The following is a 26,046-nucleotide window of genomic DNA, read 5'->3' as shown; positions in this document are numbered from 1 at the left end:
ATTAACCATCAATTATGCTTAGTGATTAGTTGGTAGTGATGCGGAACACCTCACTCTGAAACATATGAGTTTCCTGCTCGGAGCCGTGATATTATTTGAGGATGGAGCAAACTGTGACTGATTTGAAAGGTTTCTGATGTTGGTGACCTGAATTTTACACGATTTTCAAGATTAATAATTGATGTTTTGTACAGAAGTGATGAGCCTGTGGTTGAGCGCAGCATGTCTCAGCAGTGTTATCTCTTATCTTTCCACTCTTTGTGCTTACCCTTTCAATTCTTATTTTCTACTCTCCTTTCAGATAACTCCATGAGCTCCTTAGACTGTAAGTACTCCATTTTCTCTTGTAACCTTTTGGTCCACGGCCAAATATACATATCATTTTGGGGGTCCTGTGCACGAGAAAGTGTGAGAGCTACTGATTTAGAAGGCTCTTGTAGAACGGCCTCAGGTGTTAAAGGACCACTTCACCACTTTTCAACATCTCTTCATATAATTGGTCCTCACTAATGTTCATGATAAAACACCACCATTTTTTCCTGCTCAGTCTGTGTCTCATAGGAGGGCTTTGGGCAGTTCGGACACCCGTCCACCAGTGACATCATCATTAGGCAGATTTCTTTTTTTTAAAGATTTGTTTTAAAATATATTTATATTTGTATTATCATGAGAACGATGGCTTCAACTTTTGCATTGCAACTTTTCAGGAAAAGAAAGCCTGCCGTTTCTATTAGCTTGGATTCACCATCGATGATTTCACTGGTGGACGGGTTTCTGAACTGCCCACAGCCTTCCTATGAGACACAGACTGAGTAGGAAAAAATGGTGGCATTTTATCGTGAACATTAGTTAGGACCAATTATAGGAAGAGAAGTTGAAAAGTGGTGAAGTGGTCCTTTAAGGTCTCCAGCATAATCACAAATGTTATGGAGCTAAAGGTCTGGTTGCGTTTACACCTGCAGGTGCTGGGACTGCTACACATTCTACTTTACAGTGGCCTTATTCCAGTGCATGAACTTGCGTGTTGAGCTATGGGACATGAACGCAAGTAGCCTACATAATAATACTGACTTAGCACTTAGCCCGAATCTACCTGGTCAATAAATCACAAGTGTATGAAAGAACAAACACAATGTAGGTGCAAGAAATGATTTGGTGCCGTTTCCACTCGCATTGCATCTTCACATCCTATGAATTGTATGTAGTACTGTATGTGGGAGATTAACCCATTTTGGGCGGGAACCCCTTTTGGTGTTTTAAACATTATGTTATAATTTAGCTATTGAAAAATAGCAGATCTACAAGCTCATAGCGCGCCACCGAGTGGCGCGCTATGAACTTGTAGGTCTGCTATTTTTGAAAAATCGTTAAAATGTGCCTCAAATCTTTCAGAAAATTGTCATGATTTAGAAAACATTTTTTTTTTTAATTTCGACGTCAGGCCTGAATGGGTTAAGTCCATTAAGGTTATTGAGTGTGATAGTTATTTCATATCTACATCAATTTGATACACAGGAATAAGGCCATTTTGAAACGTACTTTGCAAGCGGCACGTACTGTAGCTCTGCTTGTTTTCAGTAATTTCTCTCGCTGATAAATCATCGTCGCAACAAGGCAACCTCCCCAGGGCGAGGACATTTCTCTGGTCCCTTTCATGTAATGAGGCCCAAGGAGAGAGACTTGTGCTGTTCTAAACTGAAGGGCGACCGGTGACGTTGATTCAGCAGCTGTAAGTCATAGGTAGTTATTGTTGCTGGTTTGTCCTGTGTCACCTGCTTCAGCTCCGGAAATAGATGAGGCAGCGGTAATGCAGCTGGCGGAGATGGGCTTCCCATTGGAGGCCTGTCGGAAGGCAGTTTACTACACTGGAAACATGGGCCCTGAGATGGCCTTCAACTGGATCATAGCCCACATGGAAGAGCCTGGTAAGACCACTTACTTCATACATGTGAGAACATGGAGAAAGATGGGTGGATAGATGGATGGGTGGATGGATAGGTAGGTACAGTAGGTAGGTAGGTACTGTAGGTTGGTAGGTAGATACTGTAAATTCAGTTGGTAGATAAATAGGTACTGTATCTAGGTAGATAGATGTATTGTTGGATGGATGGACTTGAAAACCGTCAATGACCAAACAGAGCAAATATGGAGTGGCAGGGCGGCCACAGCGAAAGCTCGGCCTCCTTTGGTCCTGTAATGCGTATCAGGGACAATCAGGAGCGACAAGTTAGCCGATCTGAAGGCTCTGGTTGGGATATACCCATTTTGGGCTTTAAAAACAAACAATAAAATCTTAAAATCATTTATATCTAATCATTTTCATTGTAGCCAGTTACAGGCTACAATGGGTGGCGGGATCTGAACTGTCCACAGCCCTCTTTTGAGACACAGGCAGAGTAGACAAAAATGTGCATTAGTGAGGACCAATTATATGTGAAGATATATGAAAATGGGAAGTACGGTAGTCCTTTAAGGTCCGTCCACACCAAGAACAATAACTATAAGGATAACTAGTGTTTGAATCATTTTTCTGAACAAGTTGACTGCCATCTGGTGGACGCAAGAACCAACGCTAGACTGCCGACCCGGAACTACTTCGTTTTAGTGTGTTGCACGCTGGATACACATCTGGCTTGGGCGGCCATCTTAGATGCTAAATAATTAGCGTCAATGCTAGCGAGCTAAAATTAAGTCATCTTTGCTCTAGAAAGCACCAATGTTCCAATCGGGATCACCGGACAAAGACCTCCGAACATCGTACGTTTTATCAAAACCATGGAGAGCTCCGTAGATTTAGAATTATTCAGCTTTTTAGTCTGGCTGTATACAAGAAGTGAACGGCACTGCGGATGCGCGAACCCGTCTAGGATCACTGAAGAAGGAAAGGCCAAGCCCAAAAAAAAAGAAATCAGTGATCCGGTTTCATATCAATAATAAAGCCGGTTGGATTCTAATTGGCGGAACATTCCGTCACGAGCAGTTCATTTGTTAACTAACTCAAGTGGCAGGGCGGAGTCCAAAACTCAATTAATTTATAGCATAAATTCATGCTATGTATAACAACAAATCAAAATTATCTTCAATTTACAGGCCGTCAGGTTCAACGCGTCACTCATTTCCGTTTATCCGATGCTCACCTCATTGTCGTTATGGTTATAACTTGATAGTAAAACATGCACACCGCCATACACAGACACATGTAAAGTTGTAAACATAGCTGTGATTATGCAGATACAGAAATATGTTACATTTATGTGCACAAATACGTTTGAGTACCGGTATATGCATGTCTTCATTAGAGCATTGTATGTGAATTGGTCTGTAAACGCATGCATGTCCTTATATAAGCCAGAAGAGCCTCAGCAACAGAGATGAAGGTGCTTGCGTGCGTGCGTGCGTGCGTGCACACCTCAGTTTGTTCTCCTGGTTAATTACAATGGCCTCCCTCCTACTGTGAGAGAATTTAGAACAGCACCACCCCCATAGTTTTTATATCGTCTAATGAAACTTTAAATTGGACTACTTTCCCTCGTCTGTCATAGAGCACCGAAGTCTGACGTCACTTTCAGTAGAGGGCGCCAGTACACAGGTTCATCTATTATTTTATTTGCATTGAAATCCCCATAGGGGGATTTTAGGTTGCTTCATATAAGAACTGTTTAAAAAATAAACCGATCATCCCGGCCTTTCTGTCAGGGGGTGGCTGTGCGTCGTTAATGATGTCCATTCATATTTCATTCATTCATTCATTCATTCATTCATTCATTCTTTTGTTTGTTTCCCCCACAACATGCATGCTAATGAGTCATGACGCGAAGAAGGAAAAAACAAATGTGTTCAGGAATTGCCATCTCGTTATCTTGAGCAACTACCAAAGAGGACTAGGACCCAATAATGTCAAAATATATTGTACCACCTCTCTGTTTGAGAAGCGTGAGAGAAATATTGATCTCTCCTCCTGTTCGTCCTCTCTACTTCCCCCCACTCTCCACCTTTTTCACAATGCCACCTCTCTCTCTCTCTCTCTCTCTCTCCCTCTCTCTCTCTCAGACTTTGCGGAACCCCTAACTCTGCCCTCCATGATGGATCCTCTTCCTCCGTCTACCAGTGACAGCCCAATGACCTCCGCCCCACTGTTAGGAGGTCCCCCTGAGGAGAGCATCGCCATCCTCACCTCCATGGGCTTCCCTCGCAGCCACACCGTCCAAGCCCTCAAAGCCACGGTCCGTGTTCTGCTCACTATATGCATAATAAGACTCCCTTTGATCTGCTAATGTATTTCATTCATTCCTTTTTATACCTTCACTCGATACGAGTGCTAGTAATTAGGTTTTGGATATTCTTCTAAACCCATGAATACCGGGAAAGCATCTTTGTCAATTGAGATTTTATAGCTGTACAGTATGTATAGCACACGTTTTTCAGAGAACTCTTAGGATTTAGAGTCCAATTGTCCTCAAAATATAGTAGATATTCACAGCTTGTATTATCCGCTTATTTTGAAATGTTCTGAAACGTCTTGAAAGTGTTTGAAAAATGTTGAATATATATATACGTATGTATGTATATTTTTTAACACAAATGTTCTCTTCTGGGGGGTCCCTGACACAAAGCATTTTCAAATGGGGGGGTCTGCAGCCAAATACAAATTGAGAACTACTGTTTTAGAAGGCTTTTAAAGAATCAGCCTCAGGTCTTAATTGGTTAACCACTTAAAGTCTTAAACCCTATACTTGACCGGAGGACCCAGAGGTCTATACTAGCCCCACTTCTCTACACCAAATCTCTTCGGCCAAAATTGCAGATCTACTAGCTCCATGCATTTCAATGCTTGTGAGCTTGTAAAATTTGTACTATATAATTCTGTGCATTCTCTTCATGTCCGGCTTTAAGTCTATTCTGTCCACTGGCTGCATACATTCACTTTATCTACAAAAAATTAAGTTAAGTTTGTTCTGTCCACTCTTTATATACCTTCAGTGTACAAAATGTATCTAGAAATAATCTACAGTAGCTAAAGTTTTCTTCAGATCTGCTACTGCACAAAAGTACTAGTTTTGCAGTATTTTCTGCACATAACACCATGTAAAATGACCTTCACTTGATCAACTAATCAGTAATCATTTATCATAGTTGATAAATAGGCATAGTTCAAGTGTAATAATGTATTTATTTGTATATGTAAAACACTGAAAGACAAACAAACAAATCAACACTAATGTCAAAATATGTCAAATCTTGTCCAAATCATGTCTGTTTGTATATCCAAACACTAAAACCTACCTTGATGTGACCTACAGTACTTTAAAACCCATTCTGGGCGGGAACCCTTTTTGGTGTTAGCATTATGTTATGATTTAGCTATTGAAAAATAGCAGATCTACAAGCTCATAGCGCGCCACCGAGTGGCGCGCTACGAGCTTGTAGGTCTGCTATTTTTTTTAAATCGAAGAACGACTGACATAGAAACATAGCTTTTCCAGAAAACTGTCAGGATTAGAATCTGATCTCAGGTCAGAATGGGTTAACATCTTTACCCTGCTTACCCTGCTTACCGTGCTCACACACACACTAATGATATAATGAACACATCCTAGCCAGACACCCTGGGGTAGGCGTGTCAGAGTTCAGATGGGTGGAGTGAGGGTTCCTTGTTGAAAACCAAGCTCATAAAGGTTCTTGGCTGGCCTACTTGTTGGCTGTTCTACACTGGGACTGTAATAGATCATCACTGCCCTCAGTCATTAGACATGTCTGCTCTAAATGCTGTTTACAAATAGTCCACTGCTGATGCAGCTTTTCTGCTCAGGCAGATGCGATCTCGATGTATTACACACAGGGCAGTTGTATCATCTCCTCGATCAACACATTTGGAAATGGATTACAAATACAACATAGTGTAGTATTATTTTTATCATTTTCTTCTGCACGAAAGAGAATGAATCCTCAGCAGAGTCTCAGTGTGCCTGTTTCCAAATGGCAGCTCAATCTCTGGTTTCAACTTTGCCTCATCAGAGAAGAATAGATCAGCATGGATTAAAGTCACCACAAGTGATTTCAGTCATTTTTATTAGAGTATTAGAATGGATCAAACTACAGTAGCAATAGAGTTTGTGTTAAACCCTAATTAGTCTCGGATATTTCATGAAAGTAAAGTTTAAAGCCTAAATCTGCTATTTCCTGAACTAGTTGGCTGTAAGAATATAGGTTTTTAGATTAGATTCGAATAATGATACCTAAATATAGTAATTCAACATGTGTCAATTGTTTAGGAAAGACAGCGCTAGTGCGAGGGTCTCCTTTCACACTTTTTAACAAATCACTGATTCTATTAATATCAGATGTGAGATTAGTTTTTGCTTTAATCCTTGGATTAATCAGTGCTCTACTGAAATAGACCATTCCTTGTTCATCACCCCTAATGCCCTATCCACAGTTTTTGAGGTGGAAAAAATGAATGAAGGGAAATGGAGCTGTGATCTTGCAGGCGGTCTATTAATAACCCAGACACAAGGTGGAGGAGGTATTCAACCTCAGTGGCCTGATGATGGCTCACTTGTCTGAACACTAAAAGGAGAAGCGATCTGCATCACTCGGTGTCCCTAGACCCTCTGCTTTCCCTTCTTAACTCCCTCCCTCCTTGTGCATGTGCTCCTCTCACAGATATGATCTATGAATCATGCCTCTAGTTTTGATTAAAGGCAGCAAAGAGATGACTGAGCAACTTGCACACGGATAACTGCCACAATGCAAAAGGGGGAAATGGTGTCAGGGCTGGGAATGAGACAAAGAGCTGGGTGTTTGGCCGAAGAAACAAGACTGTGTATTTGTATAACTAACTGAAACATTGACATGATATCTGCTGATTCAGAACTCAGTTGTTTGACATGTAGATTATGGTAGACAAAATGATACAACAGAAAAATTGAAGTTAAATCAAAATGTTAATATTAAATGGAATTTGAAATGTATATAAACACATATAAAGACGCATGCATGCACGCACGCACGCACGCGCGCGCGCGCGCGCACACACACACACACACACACACACACACACACACACACACACACACACACACACACACACGCACACACACACACAATAATGAGGGTGTTTCGTGTATTGGTAATTTATTGCAATTTGTCAAACTTTAACCCATTAAAACCGGAAAGCATCGGTGTCATTTTAGATTTTTTAGTTGGCTATTCAAAGATAGCAGATACAGTATACAAGCTCACAGCGCGTCACTTTGTGCTCTCTGATCTTAGATGTTGAGCTGAACTGAAGTGATCGTTGTCGTTCCAACTGAATTACAGAACAACAATCTGGAGCGAGCGCTGGACTGGATCTTCACTCATCCGGAGGAGGAGGAGAGCGAAGCGCTGTCGGACCTGGGTGACACAGAGCCCAATGACATGGCCTTCTCAAATGCCAACTCCCACAGTGATTCCACGCTGTCACCAGACCGGGACACCTCGGGTCCACGGGTCAAAGATGGACCGGGACGTAAGTGACCGCGACTGACCGTGACTCTTGAAGTTTGTTTTTATGCCGTGCAAACAGTAATGGGGAAGCTATCTAGAGCAGGGGTTCTCAACCCGTGGGTCGCGACCCCTCGGGGGGTCGTCAAATTATTTTAGGGGGTCCCCAAATTATTTTCATTTTTTTTTTTTTTAAATAAGATTTTTTTTTTTTTTTTTTTTCTCATGTTGTAGTTCGGTGGTCACCTCACCACCGAAAATCCACTGTCTGTCCGTCATAAAAGGCAGACACCTTTTATGCCCATATATGGAGATCCCTGGTGTCATCAGTATATGGCCATATATTGGCTGGATCAGTGGTTTTGGACAACTGGATGTACATATGCCTATATATGGGCATATCGGTAGTAAGTAAAGGAAGGAAGTAACTCCACGATTTGATTTCATTTTTCAATTAAATCAATGTATTCTGATAGTAATCATTGCTATAGACTAGTGTTTGTTCAGTAACAGGGGTCTCCAATAGTAAACAGAAAAATACATTTTCAGGTAGGTGACAAATATTCAGCCAATCAGGTGAGAGTATCTATTTATGAGCTTAATTTTTATATAATTATAATTTTGTCTGCTCATTTCTTTGTCATTACTTACAATTCCACTTTAATCTGTATCCTGACTGCTATATCCTGATTGGATAAAATTGCTATCCCAGTTTTAGTTTCGGTTTCTGAAAATTAATTTTCTGTTTAATAAAAAGAGACATGGAGACTCCTGTTACTGAACAAACACTATAGAAATGAGCACTACCACATTATAGAACTTTTTAGCACTTACTTATTTTAACCAAAGAAAATCACGTACACTACCTTTAAATATTTAACTTACATCATAGATATGTCATAGATAACTAACATCATACTTGCCCAAATATGGAGGTCCACCTGGCCTGACGGTGGTATGAGTTCCACTGAGCACATCTCTCTTGTTTAGAATACATACCCCTTGTGTAGGTATCGGTTGTGCATACCTGTGATTTCAGCTGCATGCTCTCTATGTGTTCTTAAGTTTATTGTTGTCTTGAGGGGGACAAGTGGCAACTGCTACGTTTTCACAAAATATTAAAATATAATTGTGGTTTCTCTGGTGGTATCAAAGCGACAGCAACGGCAAACATGGTGAAGGAACAGTTCAGGGAGACAGATGTGGCTAAGAAAATAAGCCACATCTGCTTTGGGATGAAGTCTGCAGAGGAGATGCGTCGGCAGGCACACATCCAGGTGGTCAGTATGAACCTGTACAGCCAGGACACCATGCGCACCCCAGTTCCCTATGGAGTGTTGGACCACCGTATGGGCACCAGTGAGAAGAACCGTCCCTGTGAGACGTGTGGGAAGAATATGGACGATTGTTCAGGACATTATGGCTACCTGGACCTTGAGCTGCCATGCTTCCATGTTGGCTATTTCAAAGCCATCGTAGGAATCCTACATATGATCTGTAAGACATGTTCCCGCATAATGCTGACAAAGGACGAGAAACTCCAGTTCATGGAGTCTTTGAGAAGTCCCAATCTGGTTTATTTTCAAAAGAAGAAAGACTTGAAAAAGATCTCTGACAAATGCCGCAAAAGGACAATCTGTCTAAACTGTAACGCATTCAATGGACCGGTGAAAAAGTTGAGCTTCTTAAAGATCATCCACGAGAAGTATAAAACCACCCAGAAGGTGGTGAAACCGTTCGTGTCGGATTTCATCCAGTCATTTAGCGCCATAGAGCACAACAAGGAACTGGAAGCTTTGCTCCCCAGGGCACAGGAGATGCTAAACCCTCTGATAGTGCTGAACCTGTTCAAGAGTATCCCTGCTGAGGATGTCCCACTGCTGCTGATGAACCCTGAGGCGGGGAAGCCTGCCGACCTGATTCTCACCCGCCTCCTGGTTCCTCCCGTCTGCATCCGGCCCTCAGTGTCCAGCGACCTCAAGTCAGGCACAACTGAAGACGACCTCACCATGAAGCTCAAAGATATCATCTTCGTCAACAATAACATTAAGGAGCACCGTAGGACAGGAGCAAAGACCCAGACGATTATGGAAGACTGGGACTGGCTGCAGCTGCACTGTGCTCTCTACATCGACGGTGAACCCTCTGGAATCCCGCGCGACATGGCTCCCAAGAAAGCGCCCAGGGGCTTTGTCCAGAGACTGAAAGGAAAGCAAGGGCGATTCAGAGCTAACCTTTCGGGAAAGAGAGTGAACTTCTCCGGGAGAACAGTGATCTCCCCAGACCCAAACCTGAGAATCGATGAGGTGGCTGTGCCTGTGCATGTAGCCAAAATCTTGACTTATCCAGAGAATGTAACTAAAGAAAATATGGAACTTATGAGGAAACTGGTTCGTAATGGCCCTGCCGTACACCCTGGAGCCAACTACATCGTCCAGCGCCACATTGGAAAAACGTCTCTGAAATTCTGCAACCGTGAAAAGAAGGCCCTGGAGCTGAGGTTTGGTGACGTGGTCGAGCGACACATACTAGACGGAGACATTGTCCTGTTCAACCGACAGCCATCTCTGCACAAACTCAGCATCATGGCCCACATCGCCAGAGTGAAACCTCACAGGACTTTCAGCTTCAACGTGTGTGTGTGCACGCCATACAACGCTGACTTTGATGGCGACGAGATGAACCTTCACCTGCCTCAGACGGAAGAAGCCAAGGCTGAGGCTCTGGTCCTGATGGATACAAAAGCTAACCTTGTAACTCCAAGAAATGGGGAGCTTCTTATTGCTGCCATTCAGGACTTCTTGACAGCAGCCTATCTCTTGACCCTGAAAGACACCTTCTTTGACAGATCTAAGGCCTGTCAGATAGTGGCATCCATCCTGGTGGGGAAGGATGAAAAAATCAGGATGGCTTTCCCCCACCCTGCAATATTGAAGCCCATGGCTCTGTGGACAGGCAAGCAGATATTCAGCCTCATCCTGAAGCCCAGTAAGGAATGTCCAGTCAGGGCCAACCTTCGAACCAAGGGAAAGCAGTACTGTGGCAGGGGAGAAGACCTCTGCTCCAATGACTCATTTGTAGTGATCCAGAACAGTGAGCTGATGTGTGGTGCCATGGACAAGGGCATCCTGGGCTCTGGCTCAAAGAACAACATCTTTTACGTTCTCCTGAGGGACTGGGGACAGCTAGAGGCCGCTAATGCCATGTCCCGTCTGTCCAGGCTGGCCCCTGTGTACCTCTCCAACCGTGGCTTCTCCATTGGTATAGGTGACGTGACGCCAGGACAGGGTCTGCTGAAAGCCAAGCAAGACCTACTGGAAGAGGGCTACAGGAAGTGTGACGAGCACATTGACGCTCTGAAGACCGGCAAGCTGCAGCAGAAACCTGGCTGTACTGCAGAGGAAACACTGGAGGATCTCATCCTTAAAGAGCTGTCTGTCATCAGAGACCATGCTGGCAGTGCCTGCCGGAAGGAGCTAGACAAGAGTAACAGCCCACTGATCATGGCCCTTTGTGGCTCCAAAGGCTCTTTCATCAATATCTCCCAGATGATTGCTTGTGTCGGTCAACAGGCTATAAGTGGCTCTCGAGTGCCTGATGGCTTTGAGAATCGCTCCCTGCCTCACTTCGACAAGCACTCCAAACTGCCCGCTGCCAAAGGGTTTGTAGCTGACAGCTTCTATTCTGGCCTGACACCCACAGAGTTCTTTTTCCACACCATGGCTGGCCGTGAGGGTCTGGTGGACACGGCTGTTAAAACTGCAGAGACTGGATACGCGCAGAGGCGTCTGGCCAAGTCCCTGGAGGATCTGTGCTGCCAGTATGACCAGACAGTGCGCGGCTCCACAGGGGACATTGTCCAGTTCATTTACGGTGGTGACGGTTTGGATCCCACCACCATGGAGGGCAAGGATGAACCGTTGGATTTCAAGAGAGTGCTAGACAACATCCGGGCTGTCTACACATGTCAACATGAGCCTGCTCTCAGTAAGGACGAACTGGTCCGCACTGCAGAACTCACCATGAAGAGAGGGGACTTCCTGCGGGGACTTCCTGCGCACCTCCACCATGAAGAGATCGGACGTCCTGGGAAAACTCAACCCAGAGTCAGCTTCCTGCAGAGTGTTCTGAAGTTCATCAAGAGTATGTCAGAAAGTATCAAGAAAACCAGAGACAAATATGGCATTAGTGACAACGGCAGTACAGAGCCAAAGATCCTCTATCAGCTGGACCGCATTACCCCTACACAGCTGGAAAAGTTCCTGGAAACATGCAAGGACAAATATATGAGAGCTCAGATGGAGCCAGGTTCAGCAGTGGGGGCTTTGTGTGCCCAGAGCATCGGGGAGCCTAGCACCCAGATGACTCTGAAAACCTTCCACTTTGCTGGAGTCGCATCCATGAATATCACCCTGGGTGTGCCCCGAATCCAGGAGATCATTAATGCCTCCAAGAACATTAGCACGCCAATCATCAGTGCCCATCTGGATACGGAGGATGATGCCGACTTTGCTCGTCTGGTGAAGGGAAGGATTGAGAAAACTGTTCTTGGAGAGATTTCAGAGTACATAGAGGAGGTATTTATGCCTGATGGCTGTTTCATTCGGGTGAAGTTGTCATTGGAGAGGATAAGGCTGCTGCGACTAGAGGTGAATGCAGAAACTGTCCGTTACTCCATCTGTATGTCTAAACTGCTCGTGAAGCCGGAACACATTGCCATACATGGCGAGGCGGTGGTATGCGTATCTCCCCGGAAAAACAGCAAAAGCTCCATGTACTACGTATTGCAGTCTCTCAAAGAAGATCTTCTCAAGGTGGTGGTTCAGGGAATCCCTGAGGTTGCCAGAGCAGTCATCAACATTGACGAGCATAGTGTCAAGAACAAATACAACCTGCTGGTGGAGGGGAATAACCTACGCGCTGTCATGGCAACGCATGGCATCAACGGGAGGAGGACCACGTCAAACAATGCTCCTGAGGTGGAGAAGACATTGGGTATTGAAGCAGCCAGGACCACTATTATCACTGAGTTCCAGTACACCATGAGCAACCACGGCCTGAGCATCGACCAACGCCATGTCATGCTCCTAGCAGACCTCATGTCCTATAAGGGGGAGATTCTTGGCATCACCAGATATGGCTTGGCCAAGATGAGGGAAAGTGTCCTCAATCTGGCGTCCTTTGAGAGAACAGCAGAGATCCTGTTTGATGGGGCCTACTTTGGACAGAAGGACTCCGTTCGCGGTGTGTCTGAGTGCATCATCATGGGCATTCCCATGAACGTCGGCACGGGTCTGTTCAAGCTGTTACATAAGGCTGACAAGGATCCCTCTCCACCTGAGAGGCCTCTTCTCTTCGACTCCCCTGACTTTCATATTCCTCAAGCCCTCTAATCATCCTCACCTGTCCTCATCGCCTTAACCACCTGAACCCTAGCATTCCTTCTGAAGGGAACATTGGCCGGTGGTGGCGAATCTGTAACGCCTCGCGATGAGGGGAGTTGCAGGCTTGTGGATCAGCTATTTTCGGAAAAGCTGTTTGGTGTTTGTTCTACCACTTAAGTGGTTTAAGTGGTTGAAGCTCACACATTGACTGTTTTGGGTCTGGGTCCCGTTCCTCTGGTGTGGGGGGGGATCATGTCATTGCTGTGGGGGGTGGTCATAAGCCGTTACTTTAAAGGAAATGCCCTCAAGGCCATGGTCGAGCTACAAGCTCACAACGTGTCACATTTTGAGCTTGTGGATCTGCTGTTTTCGGTGCACTACACAGAAGTATAAATGAATTATTAGAATGTTCCCTCTGCCAGGAACCATAATAGTCCTGATTTGAATGTCTGTACTTCATGTTCTGGGTCTGTGCTACAAACAGACTTATTTTGATTCCACTTACAGGGTCAAATGCTTTCAATGTGTGGCAATGATGCCATAAGTGCAGTAGTAGTGACAGTAGTCACAGGTTATTCGTTTTTTCCTTGTAGAAAACATGCTTTATTTAATTTACAATAGGTATGTTATGCATAAAGACGATTTGTACCCTGTTCCTGCTGATGTATAAAACATACTAACACTGAAATACCTACATCTACAAACACAAGACTTGTTAGGTTAAAATATGTGACCGTAGTTTTCATTGTGGAGATCTTAACAGTGCATTTAAGTGCAAACCTATATTTCTGAAATGTGTTAGCTGTCACATAGCAAGCACATTGGAAATGATCACTAAGGAATTTCTCATCATTTCTACACAGTTTGCAGCACGTTTTGTGTGTGAATGTATTATTAATGTGTATATTTTGCGAATGTGAATATACTAAAAGAAAGAAAAAACATGTCCCTTATGTTTTTCATTTGGTTAAACAATACGAACGCCAAGATAAAATATTATATGCACACTTGTATTCTCATTCTATAATAAATATCTGTTCAATCTATTCGTGAGTTATCTGACTGAATTAACCTAAGTAGTCCATACCCGTTTGAGTATGATCACCAAATTATGTACAGTGTGGGTAATGCAATTAAATAGATCATATTATTGATGTATGTATTTTGAGGTGTATTCAGTCTGGGGCTGGTGGAGGGAGTTGTTAAGGGATGAACTTGAAAAGTTGGGATGGGCACAAAATGAATAATGAATAACTCACAGACGTCTCTCTCTTGTATACACACACGCATGCACGTGCTTGTGACCTGTCAGCGGACGTCACACACGCACATTCGCACGCATGTGCGCACGACCCGCAGCTGCTCTCACGACCTGTGTCTCCATTCGTAAACAACAAGATGCTAGTGCTAACGTTGAGCTATAGGTCGAGTTGCTATTACTCCTCTGGGTCTGCATGTTGCAGTGAAATGTACCCTTTTCTGCTAAAGCTGAGTTGGTTTTGAAGGCGTCGCGTCCATGACGAACTGGGGTGCACCTCTGCGTGTTACAGCAGCTTTGTGAAGTGGTGAGATTCTGTGACCTGCGTATAGTGGAGGTGAAGGGGGGTAACTGATTTCGATAGGCAACCAACTGTGCTGTAAGGGTTGTGTAAAAAGTATTTGCTTTGATGGCATCTTAGATTAGGTGTTGTATTTCATGCAGCTGGACAGTGACACACACAACTCAGCTGTGCTGAACTGAAAGTGACTGGAGTCACTAGCAGAGGATATTCAGACGATATACTTATCCAGAACCAGGCTGGACTGCCAGGACTGGTCACTTGACACACTGCACTGCACTGACCAATACATAGAGAGAGAGAGAGAGAGAGAGAGAGAGAGAGAGAGAGAGAGAGAGAGAGAGAGAGAGAGAGAGAGAGAGAGAGAGAGAGAGAGAGACTGAAACATCACGTGGGGGTACATTAAACGTAACTTGCCAATGAGAGCAGGCAGAACAGACGTGTAGAATTTGTTCGCAGCTAAAGAGTTTGAGTTATGTAGGAGCTCAGCCAGTGAGAGCTGAGCTCCCAGGAAAGCATACTGTACATTTGACATTTAATTAACAAATATAATGACATAAGTCTTTGTTTGATTTCTGTTCTTCTCAGGTTATGAGCTCTTTGCTTTCATCAGCCACATGGGAGCATCCACAATGTCTGGACATTATGTATGTCACATTAAGAAGGAGGGAAGGTGAGTCATTCACATCACAATCAGTTGATTTTTAATAGATTATGAAGAATATGATTATGTAGTTTTTGCTAAATTGGGGAAGCCCATAAAGAGGTTATAATAATATTAATAATAATAATAATTCAAGTATTATTTTTTATGTTGTATTTGTTATCTTACTTACTTTCAACCTGGCCTCTCTATTTTGGGCTAATTAGCTAATTAGATTTTCTATTAGGTGAAAACTTTCAAAATGTTTCCAAATGTAAAAAAAATATTTAATACAGCAGATCTAGTAGCTTTGCTATTTTCACAATTTGTTGCACGATGAAGTACATACAGAAATACTGCTTGTCCTCATAGCAGGTGAATAGGTGAATCCACACAATTTACAGAAAACGGCGGCCCCTCTTAGGCCTGACTCACACCTTCGCAACAGATTGATGTATAGCTGATGCATGAGACTTATTGACTGATGCAAGCTCGCAATTCATTTCCAATGGGAGTCACATGGTTTGACACAACATTTGTGTTGTATGAGGGGGAGGGGGGCAGTCGAAACACAGCCGAAAGCCGTACAACACAAATGTTGTGTCAAACCATGTGACTTCCATTGGAAATGCATTGGGGCAAGATGTAAACAAACCCTTTCATACATCTAGCATGCATCAATGTTGTATGCTAGATGTAAAGGTGTTAGTCGGGCCTTAATGTTCTGCCTTCCCTCCTTCCAGGTGGGTGATCTACAACGACCACAAAGTGTGTTTGTCTGAAAGGCCTCCTAAAGACTTGGGCTACATCTACTTTTACCATCGACTGTCTAGCAGTTAGAGGGAGCTAGAGTCAGCCCATACCCCAACACCCCGCCCCTCCACCGTGCAACCTTACAGAGAACTGCATTCTCCCAACCAGAGGACCGGGAGACAACATCAACAATAATAGCAGCATTTAGCTACCGTTGAAAATGGTGGAAATAACCCCTTCACACCAGCCGAGGGGAGAACGGTTCCACGTACTATGATGTCATTGAGCAACAACCAGGAATCCTTCAACACTGCTGTGATCAAAAAGGGGAAAGCAATGTGCTGCTGGTGCGTCTATGTTTATTGTGTTTTGCTTTAAATGTGTATTTAAGTGTGTTTTTGTCTACAGTGTAGGTACAGAGGGATGTGTGCAATTTCCATGACTGGAGTGCTATATAAGCAACATAATATCACATATCTTAGTATTCATTCTTTCTGCCTTCAGCTACTGCCAGTATTTTTCAGTGGTATGTTTTTTTTTACACTGACATTTGCCAGACCTTAACATTTGCCAACTTAAAACTTGGCAACAACAAATATCAACAAATTGCTTTGCTGTGGGGGACTTCTCCATTATCTCACGGTGTGGAAATACATCTGAATGTTCTACATCCCCTGGGAAACTTGAAAGGACATAAGGAATAAGGAATTCTAAACATGTTGACTAGCATGTTTTGGTTTGATCAAAGAACGTGGAAGAATTGCCCCAATTCACCCTTTGTCAGCCTTCTGATTGGTCCCTAACTGACTAACCAGCAGGCTCTTTCTGCCTTGTTCCGCCCTGGTTCCACCTTGTTTATGTTGAATTTGCTAAAACATAATTTTTGGAAAAAACTAAAAACAAACAAGATATGCCCAATCACCTGTGATGTTCCTTTTTACTGACACCAAGTTTAAAATAAGAATTGAGTGCACAGAATATAAATACGAAGCAACTGAAAAACACGTTATTTCAATGGTAGTGGATGGAGAGAAAGGATTTTTGTCCAAACACGAAACGGCAACCAATGGTTGCGAAGAGGGGCACAACCAGGGGCGGGACTTGACAAAGGGTGAATTGTCATGGTTCACAATGAAGGGGAGGAGAAATGCTTCAAGACTGGAAACAAATCTACATGCAAGTTTGTTATTGTCAGTGCAAAATGTGCTCTGCACTATGACAGCTGGCATTAAAGTACGGTAATTTAATATTTTGTATTTATTGTTTCATAAAGAAAGAAAAAAAAGAAGATTATTTAACATATTGCTCCTGAAGCAATATGATTTGAATGTGAAAAAGAATGTGGTAACCAAAATTTCGACTTAAAAAAAGGAGAAAAAGCTGAATGTTTTACATTATACAATTCATACTAAACTTTCAGACGGCTTCAGTTATGCCCATTTTTGCCACATCATATTGTATGGGGAATGTCCTCCATCCTGCAGGGGCTCATTTGTTTCTTTTCATTTTTGCTGAAGGAAGTCAAATAATGCAAGTCATGCAGTATTCAGGCACAACAGGCCAAGTTTACACAGTTTAGATAGGAGGGCCCATTTTCTTTTTTTCTTTTTCTTTATTTTATAATTTAGCCAGCAATGGGTTAAACGCTCCCAAAATGTCTCTGTGTCACCTCTAGGTGTACTTCATGATTGGTTAGTCATTTTCTGCGTAAAATGATCAACCAATGACAAAGATTCTAGGAAAATCTTTGTGCAGATTGCGGCCCCTAGAGGTGTCACCAAGCCCCCAGTGCAGCTCTCCAACGTTGAAGCACTGGGCCCTAGTGGTGGGACTGCAGGCGGACCCGTGGAGTTATGACTAGGAAACCCCGTGCAGCTGGGGTTTAACATTGAGCGCCCGTTTGCACTTCCGCATTTTGGGCGCCAAATTTTGGTGCCCAAATCGAAAGAATTTGGAAGTAGACGGTTCTTCCACTGAAATGAACAACAGGGGGGCGGGGCTATCGCTCCGGTTCAGTCTCTATCCTTTTAATACACTATGGGTGTCACAGACACTACATTTTGTTGGGGAGCGTTTAACCCATTGCTGGCTGTCTGAATACCTAAAAAATAAAAAAGGTCATTACATTTTTACATATTATTGCTTATAGCTATTTTAACCAACTGTTGAAAAAGAAAATATAAACAGTATATTAATCAAAAACATCAATTAGCGAATGTATTGATGCATTTGAACCTGTTTTCTGCCTTTATACTGTGGCAATATGCATTACAACTTAGTAATGTATACACTATTGCAGGTATATTACAATTGTGCATTCTTCTACTTAAAGACATGGTGCAGTGGCAGTGCTGAATGTAAGACGTGATGGTACTCACTGCAACCAAAATCTGATTTTCAGCTTTATTACTCGGATATATCAAACACAGAACTGGCCCTTTGGTGCTTAGTCACCACCTTATACTGAATCAATCAATGACTCACTCACTGTCTCTTCCTACTCATGTACAGTACATAGTTGCTGTGGTGTTTATGTCCCAGATAGGATCAGTATTGTTGCTTGTACCATACTTACAAGTAGGCATTTATGATTCTACAGTCAGTCTCCATCGATGATGTTTCAGATGCAATACCTAAGTATACTACTGTATACCTTAGTTTGTTGTATTTCTGATGACAGACCTACAGTGTAGCTTTGTTGTAGTTCTAACTACACCTACAGTGTAGCTTTGTTGTAGTTCTAACTACAGCATTCAGTCTGTGTTACATGGCACTTGAATCTTTTTTTACTATTTGTTAGTAGGTCTTGACAAGGCAATGTAAAAATATATCAGTTATTGTGTAGTGATGCATTAATATAGGGGACAAACACCTGTTCCAGGATTCGGAGATGCAGTGATGACTGTGGTTTTCAAAAAACACATTTTCGTAACCAGAAGGCTAGAAGACAATAACAAGAATAGCAATAGCTTACTGTTGAAATGATGGAATTTAGCCCAAATCGACTAAAGTTATTTATTAAATTTCCCTAAATTTTTATTCTATTGTTTCATAGGTTTTAAGGTATACATTCTTAAGATCAAAGAGAAGGCAAGCTGTGTAACAGTATTATATTAAACTGCTCTGCCCATATCTGAAAATAAACTTTGAGGGCAGTTACCTGTCTATATATTCAAAAGCTAGATTTGCAACAACAATAGAAACCCACCCCAGGAAAGCCTTATGTTGATTACTAAGTAGAATTCGGGACCCCCGAGTTGTTTTTGGAACAGAATGTTCATTAAAATGTATCCCCCATAACAACTACATGATATGCATTGGGACATTCTTATTTCCTAAGGCCTATTCATACTACAGTTTTAGGTGATAAGGTGACCACCGAAATGGTGGTTAGTAAAAACAGAGAGATGTGTTTGGGTGAGCGGTGAGTCGCTTACCACCACGGTGGTCACCGCATGACCTAAAGCTGGAGTATGAATAGGCCTTTAGGCCTCTCTTTCTATGCAAGTCTTGTGATTCTACCCCCAACACACACACACACACACATTTTTATTTATTACATTTTGGTGTCAGCGTGTTGTCACAGGAAATATAATGTATTGTAAATTGTGTCTGAATAATCCCGTAAGGGATGGGATGCGAAAGGCAGCCAGACACGGAAATAAAATCTATCAATTATAATTTTCATTCACACACACGCACGCACACACACACACACACACACACATACACATACACACCCTGAGACAATAAGTAGAATGTATCTTCTCTGTTCCATGGGAGGTTTGGCTTGCTCATTCTAAGGGATTTCAGACTTTCATATACTGTGCAATTCTGGTTATTTCCATGCACCTTTGTCTCCCCCTCTTCTTTCTGCTGTAGTCTGAACCAGAGGATGGCTGGTTAATTTATGTTGTCTGTTTTTGTCCTTGTTTCAATCTCAGCTTTCCCTTCATTTTATCATCTCTCTCTATCTCTTGTGTTCTCTGTAAGTTGTGAAAGGTTTACCTTTTGTGTCACAAACCGCCTTTGTACGGTCTGCGTCTGCGTGTGCACTAAGTGTTGACATTAGTCCTTTGGCTTGTACAATTGTAGTTTTGTGAGTTTATTCTCTTTTTTTCATTTAACTAAATGTTGAAAAAGGTACTTCACCTGTTTTTACTTTAACCTTGTTCCCTTTTGCCTTTTTGCAAACATGTTTGTGCCAATTCTGTAGTTTTCATTACATACAGTTTTCTTGAAGGGAATATTTAAAGTTGACTTTTGTAATGTATGCGTTTATCCAAATATTGCTTGGGATGCAGTATGGCAACGGTATGTTAATACCCCTGTAATACCAATATACCCAATAGTACTAAAAACTTGCAATGCTTGGATAAGTTAATAAACTACACCTTTGTTGAGTTATGGCGCTAATATTTCTTTCAGGGTGAACAAATTCGTGACATTTTGTTTTACTTGTTATTTAAAGGGAAAGACCACTTTGGTAGAGGTTTGGGTTACCTTGCCATGATGTAACTCCAAATGTGGACAAGAAATCAAAAATAATTGCTCCAGTGATTAGAAATTGATAATTCAAAATATGCTCCTCATTGACTTACATTGTACGCTGAAACAGCTCTCAAAGTCTTTTTTAAGTACGTAAATAACAAAAAGTTGATTCAGACAATATAGAGTCTTGCCCTTTAAGTATGGCACTTGGTTCCAGAACTCAAGACACAAGATCATATCACAAGAGTTTATTTTAAAATATTACGTTCAGATCGTATATCTCAAAGGTGCTAATGCAATTCTTGTCGTTTACAGGTATACAGCGAGAGTAATAAGCATTATAGGTATTTCAGTAAACTATCAATTACAGTATATGAAAGTATATCATTTCTAAGTTCATTCTTTGCATCAAAATATCATTTCATTCATAGGCCTACCTGTATGGATAGATAAACTAGAACAAACCTGGCATACACAGAGAAAGAAACGTGTTGTAGACTAAATACACAGGTGGCACGTTAAATAGAACCACACCCTACAAAGGATATAACAATTAGCTTGATGCCACAGAGCTTTACAACTCTGATGCTTATAAACAGGGGAAGGCACCCAAACAAGAAGCATTGGAGAAGCACTTTATGTGACTTCATGGAGGTCTAGCAAGACTCGGTCTAAAGAATGGATACGAGCATTTATGCTCCATCATTATGGATGATACTTAAGAAGCCAACAGACAACTAGGCATCTTACTATTTGTTGCTTAATAATACTGTAAATGATTTCATAAATTGTGTTTCTAAACCTGACATGTAAAAAATAAAAACATTTGGCAGTGTAATAAAATATTAGACCAATTGAGCCATTGAATGGAGGTTGTAACATAATGCTCAGTATAGAAACATATAGGCTAATGTCCATCTATGAATAGTTGTGAGCACATTCAAATGTAAAACTGCTTTATAACACATTACAGGCGAGGACATCACAATATTATGTGAGCTTCACTGATAGATTCATTGTTTTTAGCTCAATGGGCATGTGGACTGCATAATGCATGCAACTTTTGCGTCATCATTACAATCCAAAAAGATTATAGGCTATTGCTTCAAAAACATGTATAACCTTTTTTAATAGCATATGAATTTGTGTTTCCAGATATTCTTATAAATGTGTCAGCTATTGTTTATAACTTTCATAGGGTGTGGTTAGTGTTGTTGATTCATTTATTCATTTGATTAACTAATCATAACTAGTACAAAACGGTTATAATTGCCCTGTTGTGGCAATGTATTCAAGCTAGTTCAAGGTATCAGCATATTTGGAAAAGGTAGTACAACATTCCACACTAATGCCTGATTTATACGTGTGCACTGAATATAACCAATAATAAGCTCTCAATAGCGACGCATTGTGAGCTTATATTGAACTGCTATATTCGGGGCGGCGGTGGCTCAGGGGTAGAGTTTCTGGATGGTAACTGTAAGGTTGCCAGTTCGAACCCTTGAGCAAGACACTGAACCCCTAATTGCTCCCGATGTGCTAGTTGGTGCCTTGCATGGTTTCCGCTGCCATCGGTGTATGAATGGGTGAATGTAATGCACAATCTCTGTAAAGCGCCTTGGATAAAAGGCGTTATATAAATGCACCATTTACCATTTACAGCGCATTGTGCAACCAAGTATAAATCAGGAATTATCTGCTTGGGCCTTGATTGATCTAAAGAAAGGAAAAGCTTCCTGTGTACAATAAGTTCAGAATATATACTGCACACACACCACTTGCAGATAGTGTTGCAGATTTTGAAAGTGCATCGTAGAAATATTGCAAGGTAACTTCATGATATTCTTCATTTTTTTGAGTTAGTTGGATTCAAATAAAGCACTTCCATTAAACTCATGCATAACATTTGAAAATGGCATTCAAAGATGAAGCGTAGAGCATCTACAGTAGCATGCGATTGACCTTCAGTAGCATGCGTTGTAGTTAGGGCTGTCACACCTGAGAAGGTACAGACGTAAGTTCTAGAAAAGGGACATTTTCACGAACTTATTTCAATGCACATCAGTAGCCTATAGTGTACACAGTAGTATTGTACACAGAGCTAAAAAAAAAATAGTTTTTTTCAATTTCTACATAACTATGGTATCTTCATTCAAAAAGAAAAAATAAATAAACAAAAAGAAAAGAAAACAAAGGCGTATGAGCCCATAAGATAAGTACCGGTAATTTGTGATTCTCAAAATCACAAGTTACCAAGCATCATATTCCGGTGCCTTGTTCTACAGTATGTACAGTTGAGGGACAGAACACATGTAGGCTACTTTGACAAAGGAACAAAGGTCTATTTAACATAGCTGAAGACTATGCTCACAATTGCCTTTTAGGGAATTATTGGAAGTAGATTTAGTCAGCAGTTTATGGGGACAAGGAAGTTGACTATTTAAAGTGAAAAGGTTTTCTTGGACTTGAGTTGAGGATCTAATGGATGTAAGGTGGGCAAAGTGTTAGCGCAGTGTCCATTCCACGCACATTCCACAACTCACGTGTTGCATGCTGCTGGAGGTACAAATACGGCCTAAAACAGAAGGGTGGCCACACCCCTTTAGCTTTTAAAAATATAGATACAAAAAGTATGATATTTAACAATTATAAAATAAATGGTTTGACAGCTGAGCACGGACAAAACAATCACCGATGTTACATCATGCTATTATTCGCCTTAACAAAGACTGTCAAAACCTTAGTTTTACCATTAACAAATTAGCTAATACACCTCTTCATAGACACCTTTAGCAAACCAGGTATAATGTATTGTTTTTCTACCATCTTCCCTTTAACAGAGGATGACATCACTGCAGGTGATGTCACGAGAGGGCACCTGCACCTGGCAGACAGCCAGTTCAGGACCTGCTTTTCACCATTATCTGTGCTTATATGTAGAGAGGCATAGTGTTACGATCAAGGGGCCAGTGAGGCTATTCAACGTTGAAGCTCTGGTTCCTAGTGGTAGGAGGAGGGACTACAGGCGGACCCGTGGATTCATGACCGGGAAACCCCGTGCAGCTGGGCTTTAACATTGAGCGCTCGGTTGCCCTACGTCACCCAGGACCTCAAAGTTGAGGTCCGGGGAGGGACTTCCGGCAGTCTTCCGGGTGCTTCAAAACGCCACTGAGCAACTTCCACTGACATGAATAGCTGGGGGGGCGGAGCTTCGCGCCAGTTCAGTCTCTATTATATATATACTCTATGGTTACGATGCAGTCTACCATTCATTGTCAATGGAAGCCAGTGATATGACGTTGCAAAGACGGAATGATACATGTAGCTGCTCCAAATCAACGCTTTTTGCATCGTTTCATCTGCCTGTCTGAACCCACTATAAGTCAACATTTGTCTTTTCAAAGGCCGTGCATTGTGATGTGATGACATATAGATGACATAACATCTTTAAGTGATCCTAAAATAAGTGCATCAAAGTTCCAGACTTTCCTGGAGAATAACTCCTGGGGAACGTTAGAATTAAATGTCTCTGGCAGTGTACGTACCTTGATGTGCAATGAATTGGGCAATTTAAATTCAGTTCAGGGTTCACAGAGCTACATTTTTATGGTTGAAAGTCAAGAACATGAAAGCTCCACTTAAGGTGGATGGCAGTTTTCATTATGTGCTTCCTTTTCTTTGTCGAATGAACCACTGACTCGTTGTCTGCCTTGACAAAATGAGAGTAGTAAAAAAAAAAGGCTCTTTGCAGTTTTGCTGAATGAGCAACATCCCACAAAACTGTCCATAAATGGAAAGTTGAAAATGCATACAGTTGTAACTTTGTTTGTGTTTAGCCAAGTTTGCTATCCCAAAGGTTTTATTCTCACATCCAAAAAGCACTGTGGTAGTGGAATATCTGGTAGATCCTGATATCGCTCCCTCTCAAAGCACAGACAGCACTTCCATATGGTTCATTGAGCCCTAGCCAGGGGCGACTTGACAATTTAGAATTTCAACACAAAATGTGACCTTTTTCATAGGAATAAAAACCTCATCACATAGACAGGAAACAGCAGTTGAATGCCATGGAGATTAGCTACAGTACAGAGGAAAATCGATCATTTCCTCTTTGTTGCATGGTGAAGAGCAGAAACATTCATTTTCCAGAGTAACTTTATATATAGCAACGGTGCGCTAAGGCGCGATTCATACTCCTATTTTAGAGCCGAATAAAAGTCGGTTCGGCTCTGTAGAGCCTACAATGTGACGTCATTTGAGGTTCGGGGGGGCAGGTACCGTCCTAAAGTCGGCTCTTCGGTGCTACTGAAAATTTCTGACAAGCCGAAATCATTTCGGCACTACAGCGCCGAAACAGCGGTAAAATAGGAGTATGAATCGGCCCTAACACAGAGGTGTTTAGCCAAGAAGCACAATTTAAAGACGATTTTAAGTTACTAGGGGTTCGGGCTGCTACGCAACACCGCGTATCCGACTGATATGCCCATACTGTATATGGAGATCTCTGTAGACTACTCTGTATAATCCTTGTCGCTTTTATGTCCATATATGGAGATATCTGATGTCATCAATACATGCCCATATATGGAGATATCTGTATTCATGCCCATATGAAATGTATAATACTGACATCACAGTGCTAATCCTACAGTACTGGCGTCACAAACGTCAAACAATTCTAGTGACTGTATTATATTTTGATATCTCTTTGTTTGCAAAAATTCCACCCATATGCCCCCATCTGTAATATCATTACTTCTTGCTGTAACTAAATATAAAGATGTGATGCCTATAACTCAACTCATTACTAGATTTAAAGTAATTGGTCTAGCATCTATGAAAATACATTTTATAATATGAGGTGTGTCAAGGGAGCATGTTTTTCTATTCTTTTGTAGTTGCACCTTGCACTGCTTTTGTGTGTCTCTTCAAATATTGTCAGGGGAAAAAAAGAATAGAAAGGAGAGGAGCCAAGAGTCAAGAGTCAAGACCAACAACAACATTTATGGTTGAGAGAGCCGTATTAAAGCTCATCGAATGTTGGTTATTCAAAGATTCCAACCCTGTCTCAGAATGGCTTAGCATTTTGTTACGATAAGAAATGTGTAAATAAATATGGTATGGTTGTTTGCATGCATTTGAGTGAGGCTTTACAACCTGGCTTGCACACATGGTGGGATTGAGGAGGTTATCTGTTTGGAAAAAATGCAAAAGGTAGTGAAAATGTTCTCCATGCAGTATAAAGTATGAAACCAAGCAGGGAGAGAATTGGAGTTCTCACTGAATCCGTCTTTTAACATTGGCGAAACAATCCTGACCTCTAAAAATAACTGGATTAAGAAACCATACCATAGCTCTGCTCTGCAAACAGCAATGTTTCACTGTTAATTCTTCACACCACCTGACTGGCTGCCTGCTTGGCCGCCCGTCCGTCCAGCCGGCCGGCCGTTCGTCCGTCCGACTGACCGTACATGCCAGTCTCTCTCAGCTCAGCTCTGTTCCACTGGATGGGTCAGGTTTTAATTTAATGTGTTCTCTAAGGCATTGCTCATAGAATCCCTGGCCTTTGTCCTTGTGCTCTTGGGGGAAATCACAAATTGCAGTGCAAATCCATTGCAAAGTATAGTCACTTCAAGCACTTCCACAATCTCCATGACTCTTGTGTAGGTACTTGGGGTGCAAACAGACACAAAACAAACAGCATCATTGACTGTAGTTCATGAAAAATGTC

The 26,046-nt window shown here is 42.0% G+C and overlaps 2 protein-coding genes across 2 annotated transcripts in view; both read left to right on the top strand.

Moving 5' to 3' along the window:
* Positions 1 to 17,117, top strand: part of usp13 (ubiquitin specific peptidase 13) — a 45,446-nt gene extending 28,329 nt beyond the window's left edge. The window contains exons 16-21 of the mRNA XM_079507102.1: positions 302 to 325; positions 1,782 to 1,925; positions 4,051 to 4,223; positions 7,321 to 7,510; positions 15,017 to 15,101; positions 15,815 to 17,117. Coding sequence (XP_079363228.1) covers positions 302 to 325; positions 1,782 to 1,925; positions 4,051 to 4,223; positions 7,321 to 7,510; positions 15,017 to 15,101; positions 15,815 to 15,911 — 713 coding nt within the window. The 3' untranslated portion in view covers positions 15,912 to 17,117. The remainder of the gene's footprint in view (positions 1 to 301; positions 326 to 1,781; positions 1,926 to 4,050; positions 4,224 to 7,320; positions 7,511 to 15,016; positions 15,102 to 15,814) is intronic.
* On the top strand, positions 8,658 to 12,878 carry LOC306927379 (DNA-directed RNA polymerase III subunit RPC1-like; the record flags this gene model as incomplete). The annotated part of the gene is made up of 1 exon (XM_079507089.1): positions 8,658 to 12,878. The coding sequence occupies one exon, from the start codon at positions 8,658 to 8,660 to the stop codon at positions 12,876 to 12,878; it is 4,221 nt and encodes a 1,406-aa protein (XP_079363215.1).
* Positions 17,118 to 26,046: the final 8,929 nt, after the last annotated feature.

This window comes from Electrona antarctica, assembly GCF_951216825.1.
Source record: "Electrona antarctica genome assembly, chromosome: 7".
NCBI lineage: Eukaryota > Metazoa > Chordata > Actinopteri > Myctophiformes > Myctophidae > Electrona > Electrona antarctica.
Note: the sequence above shows the minus strand (reverse complement) of the source record. Positions and strands in the feature narration are given on the sequence as shown.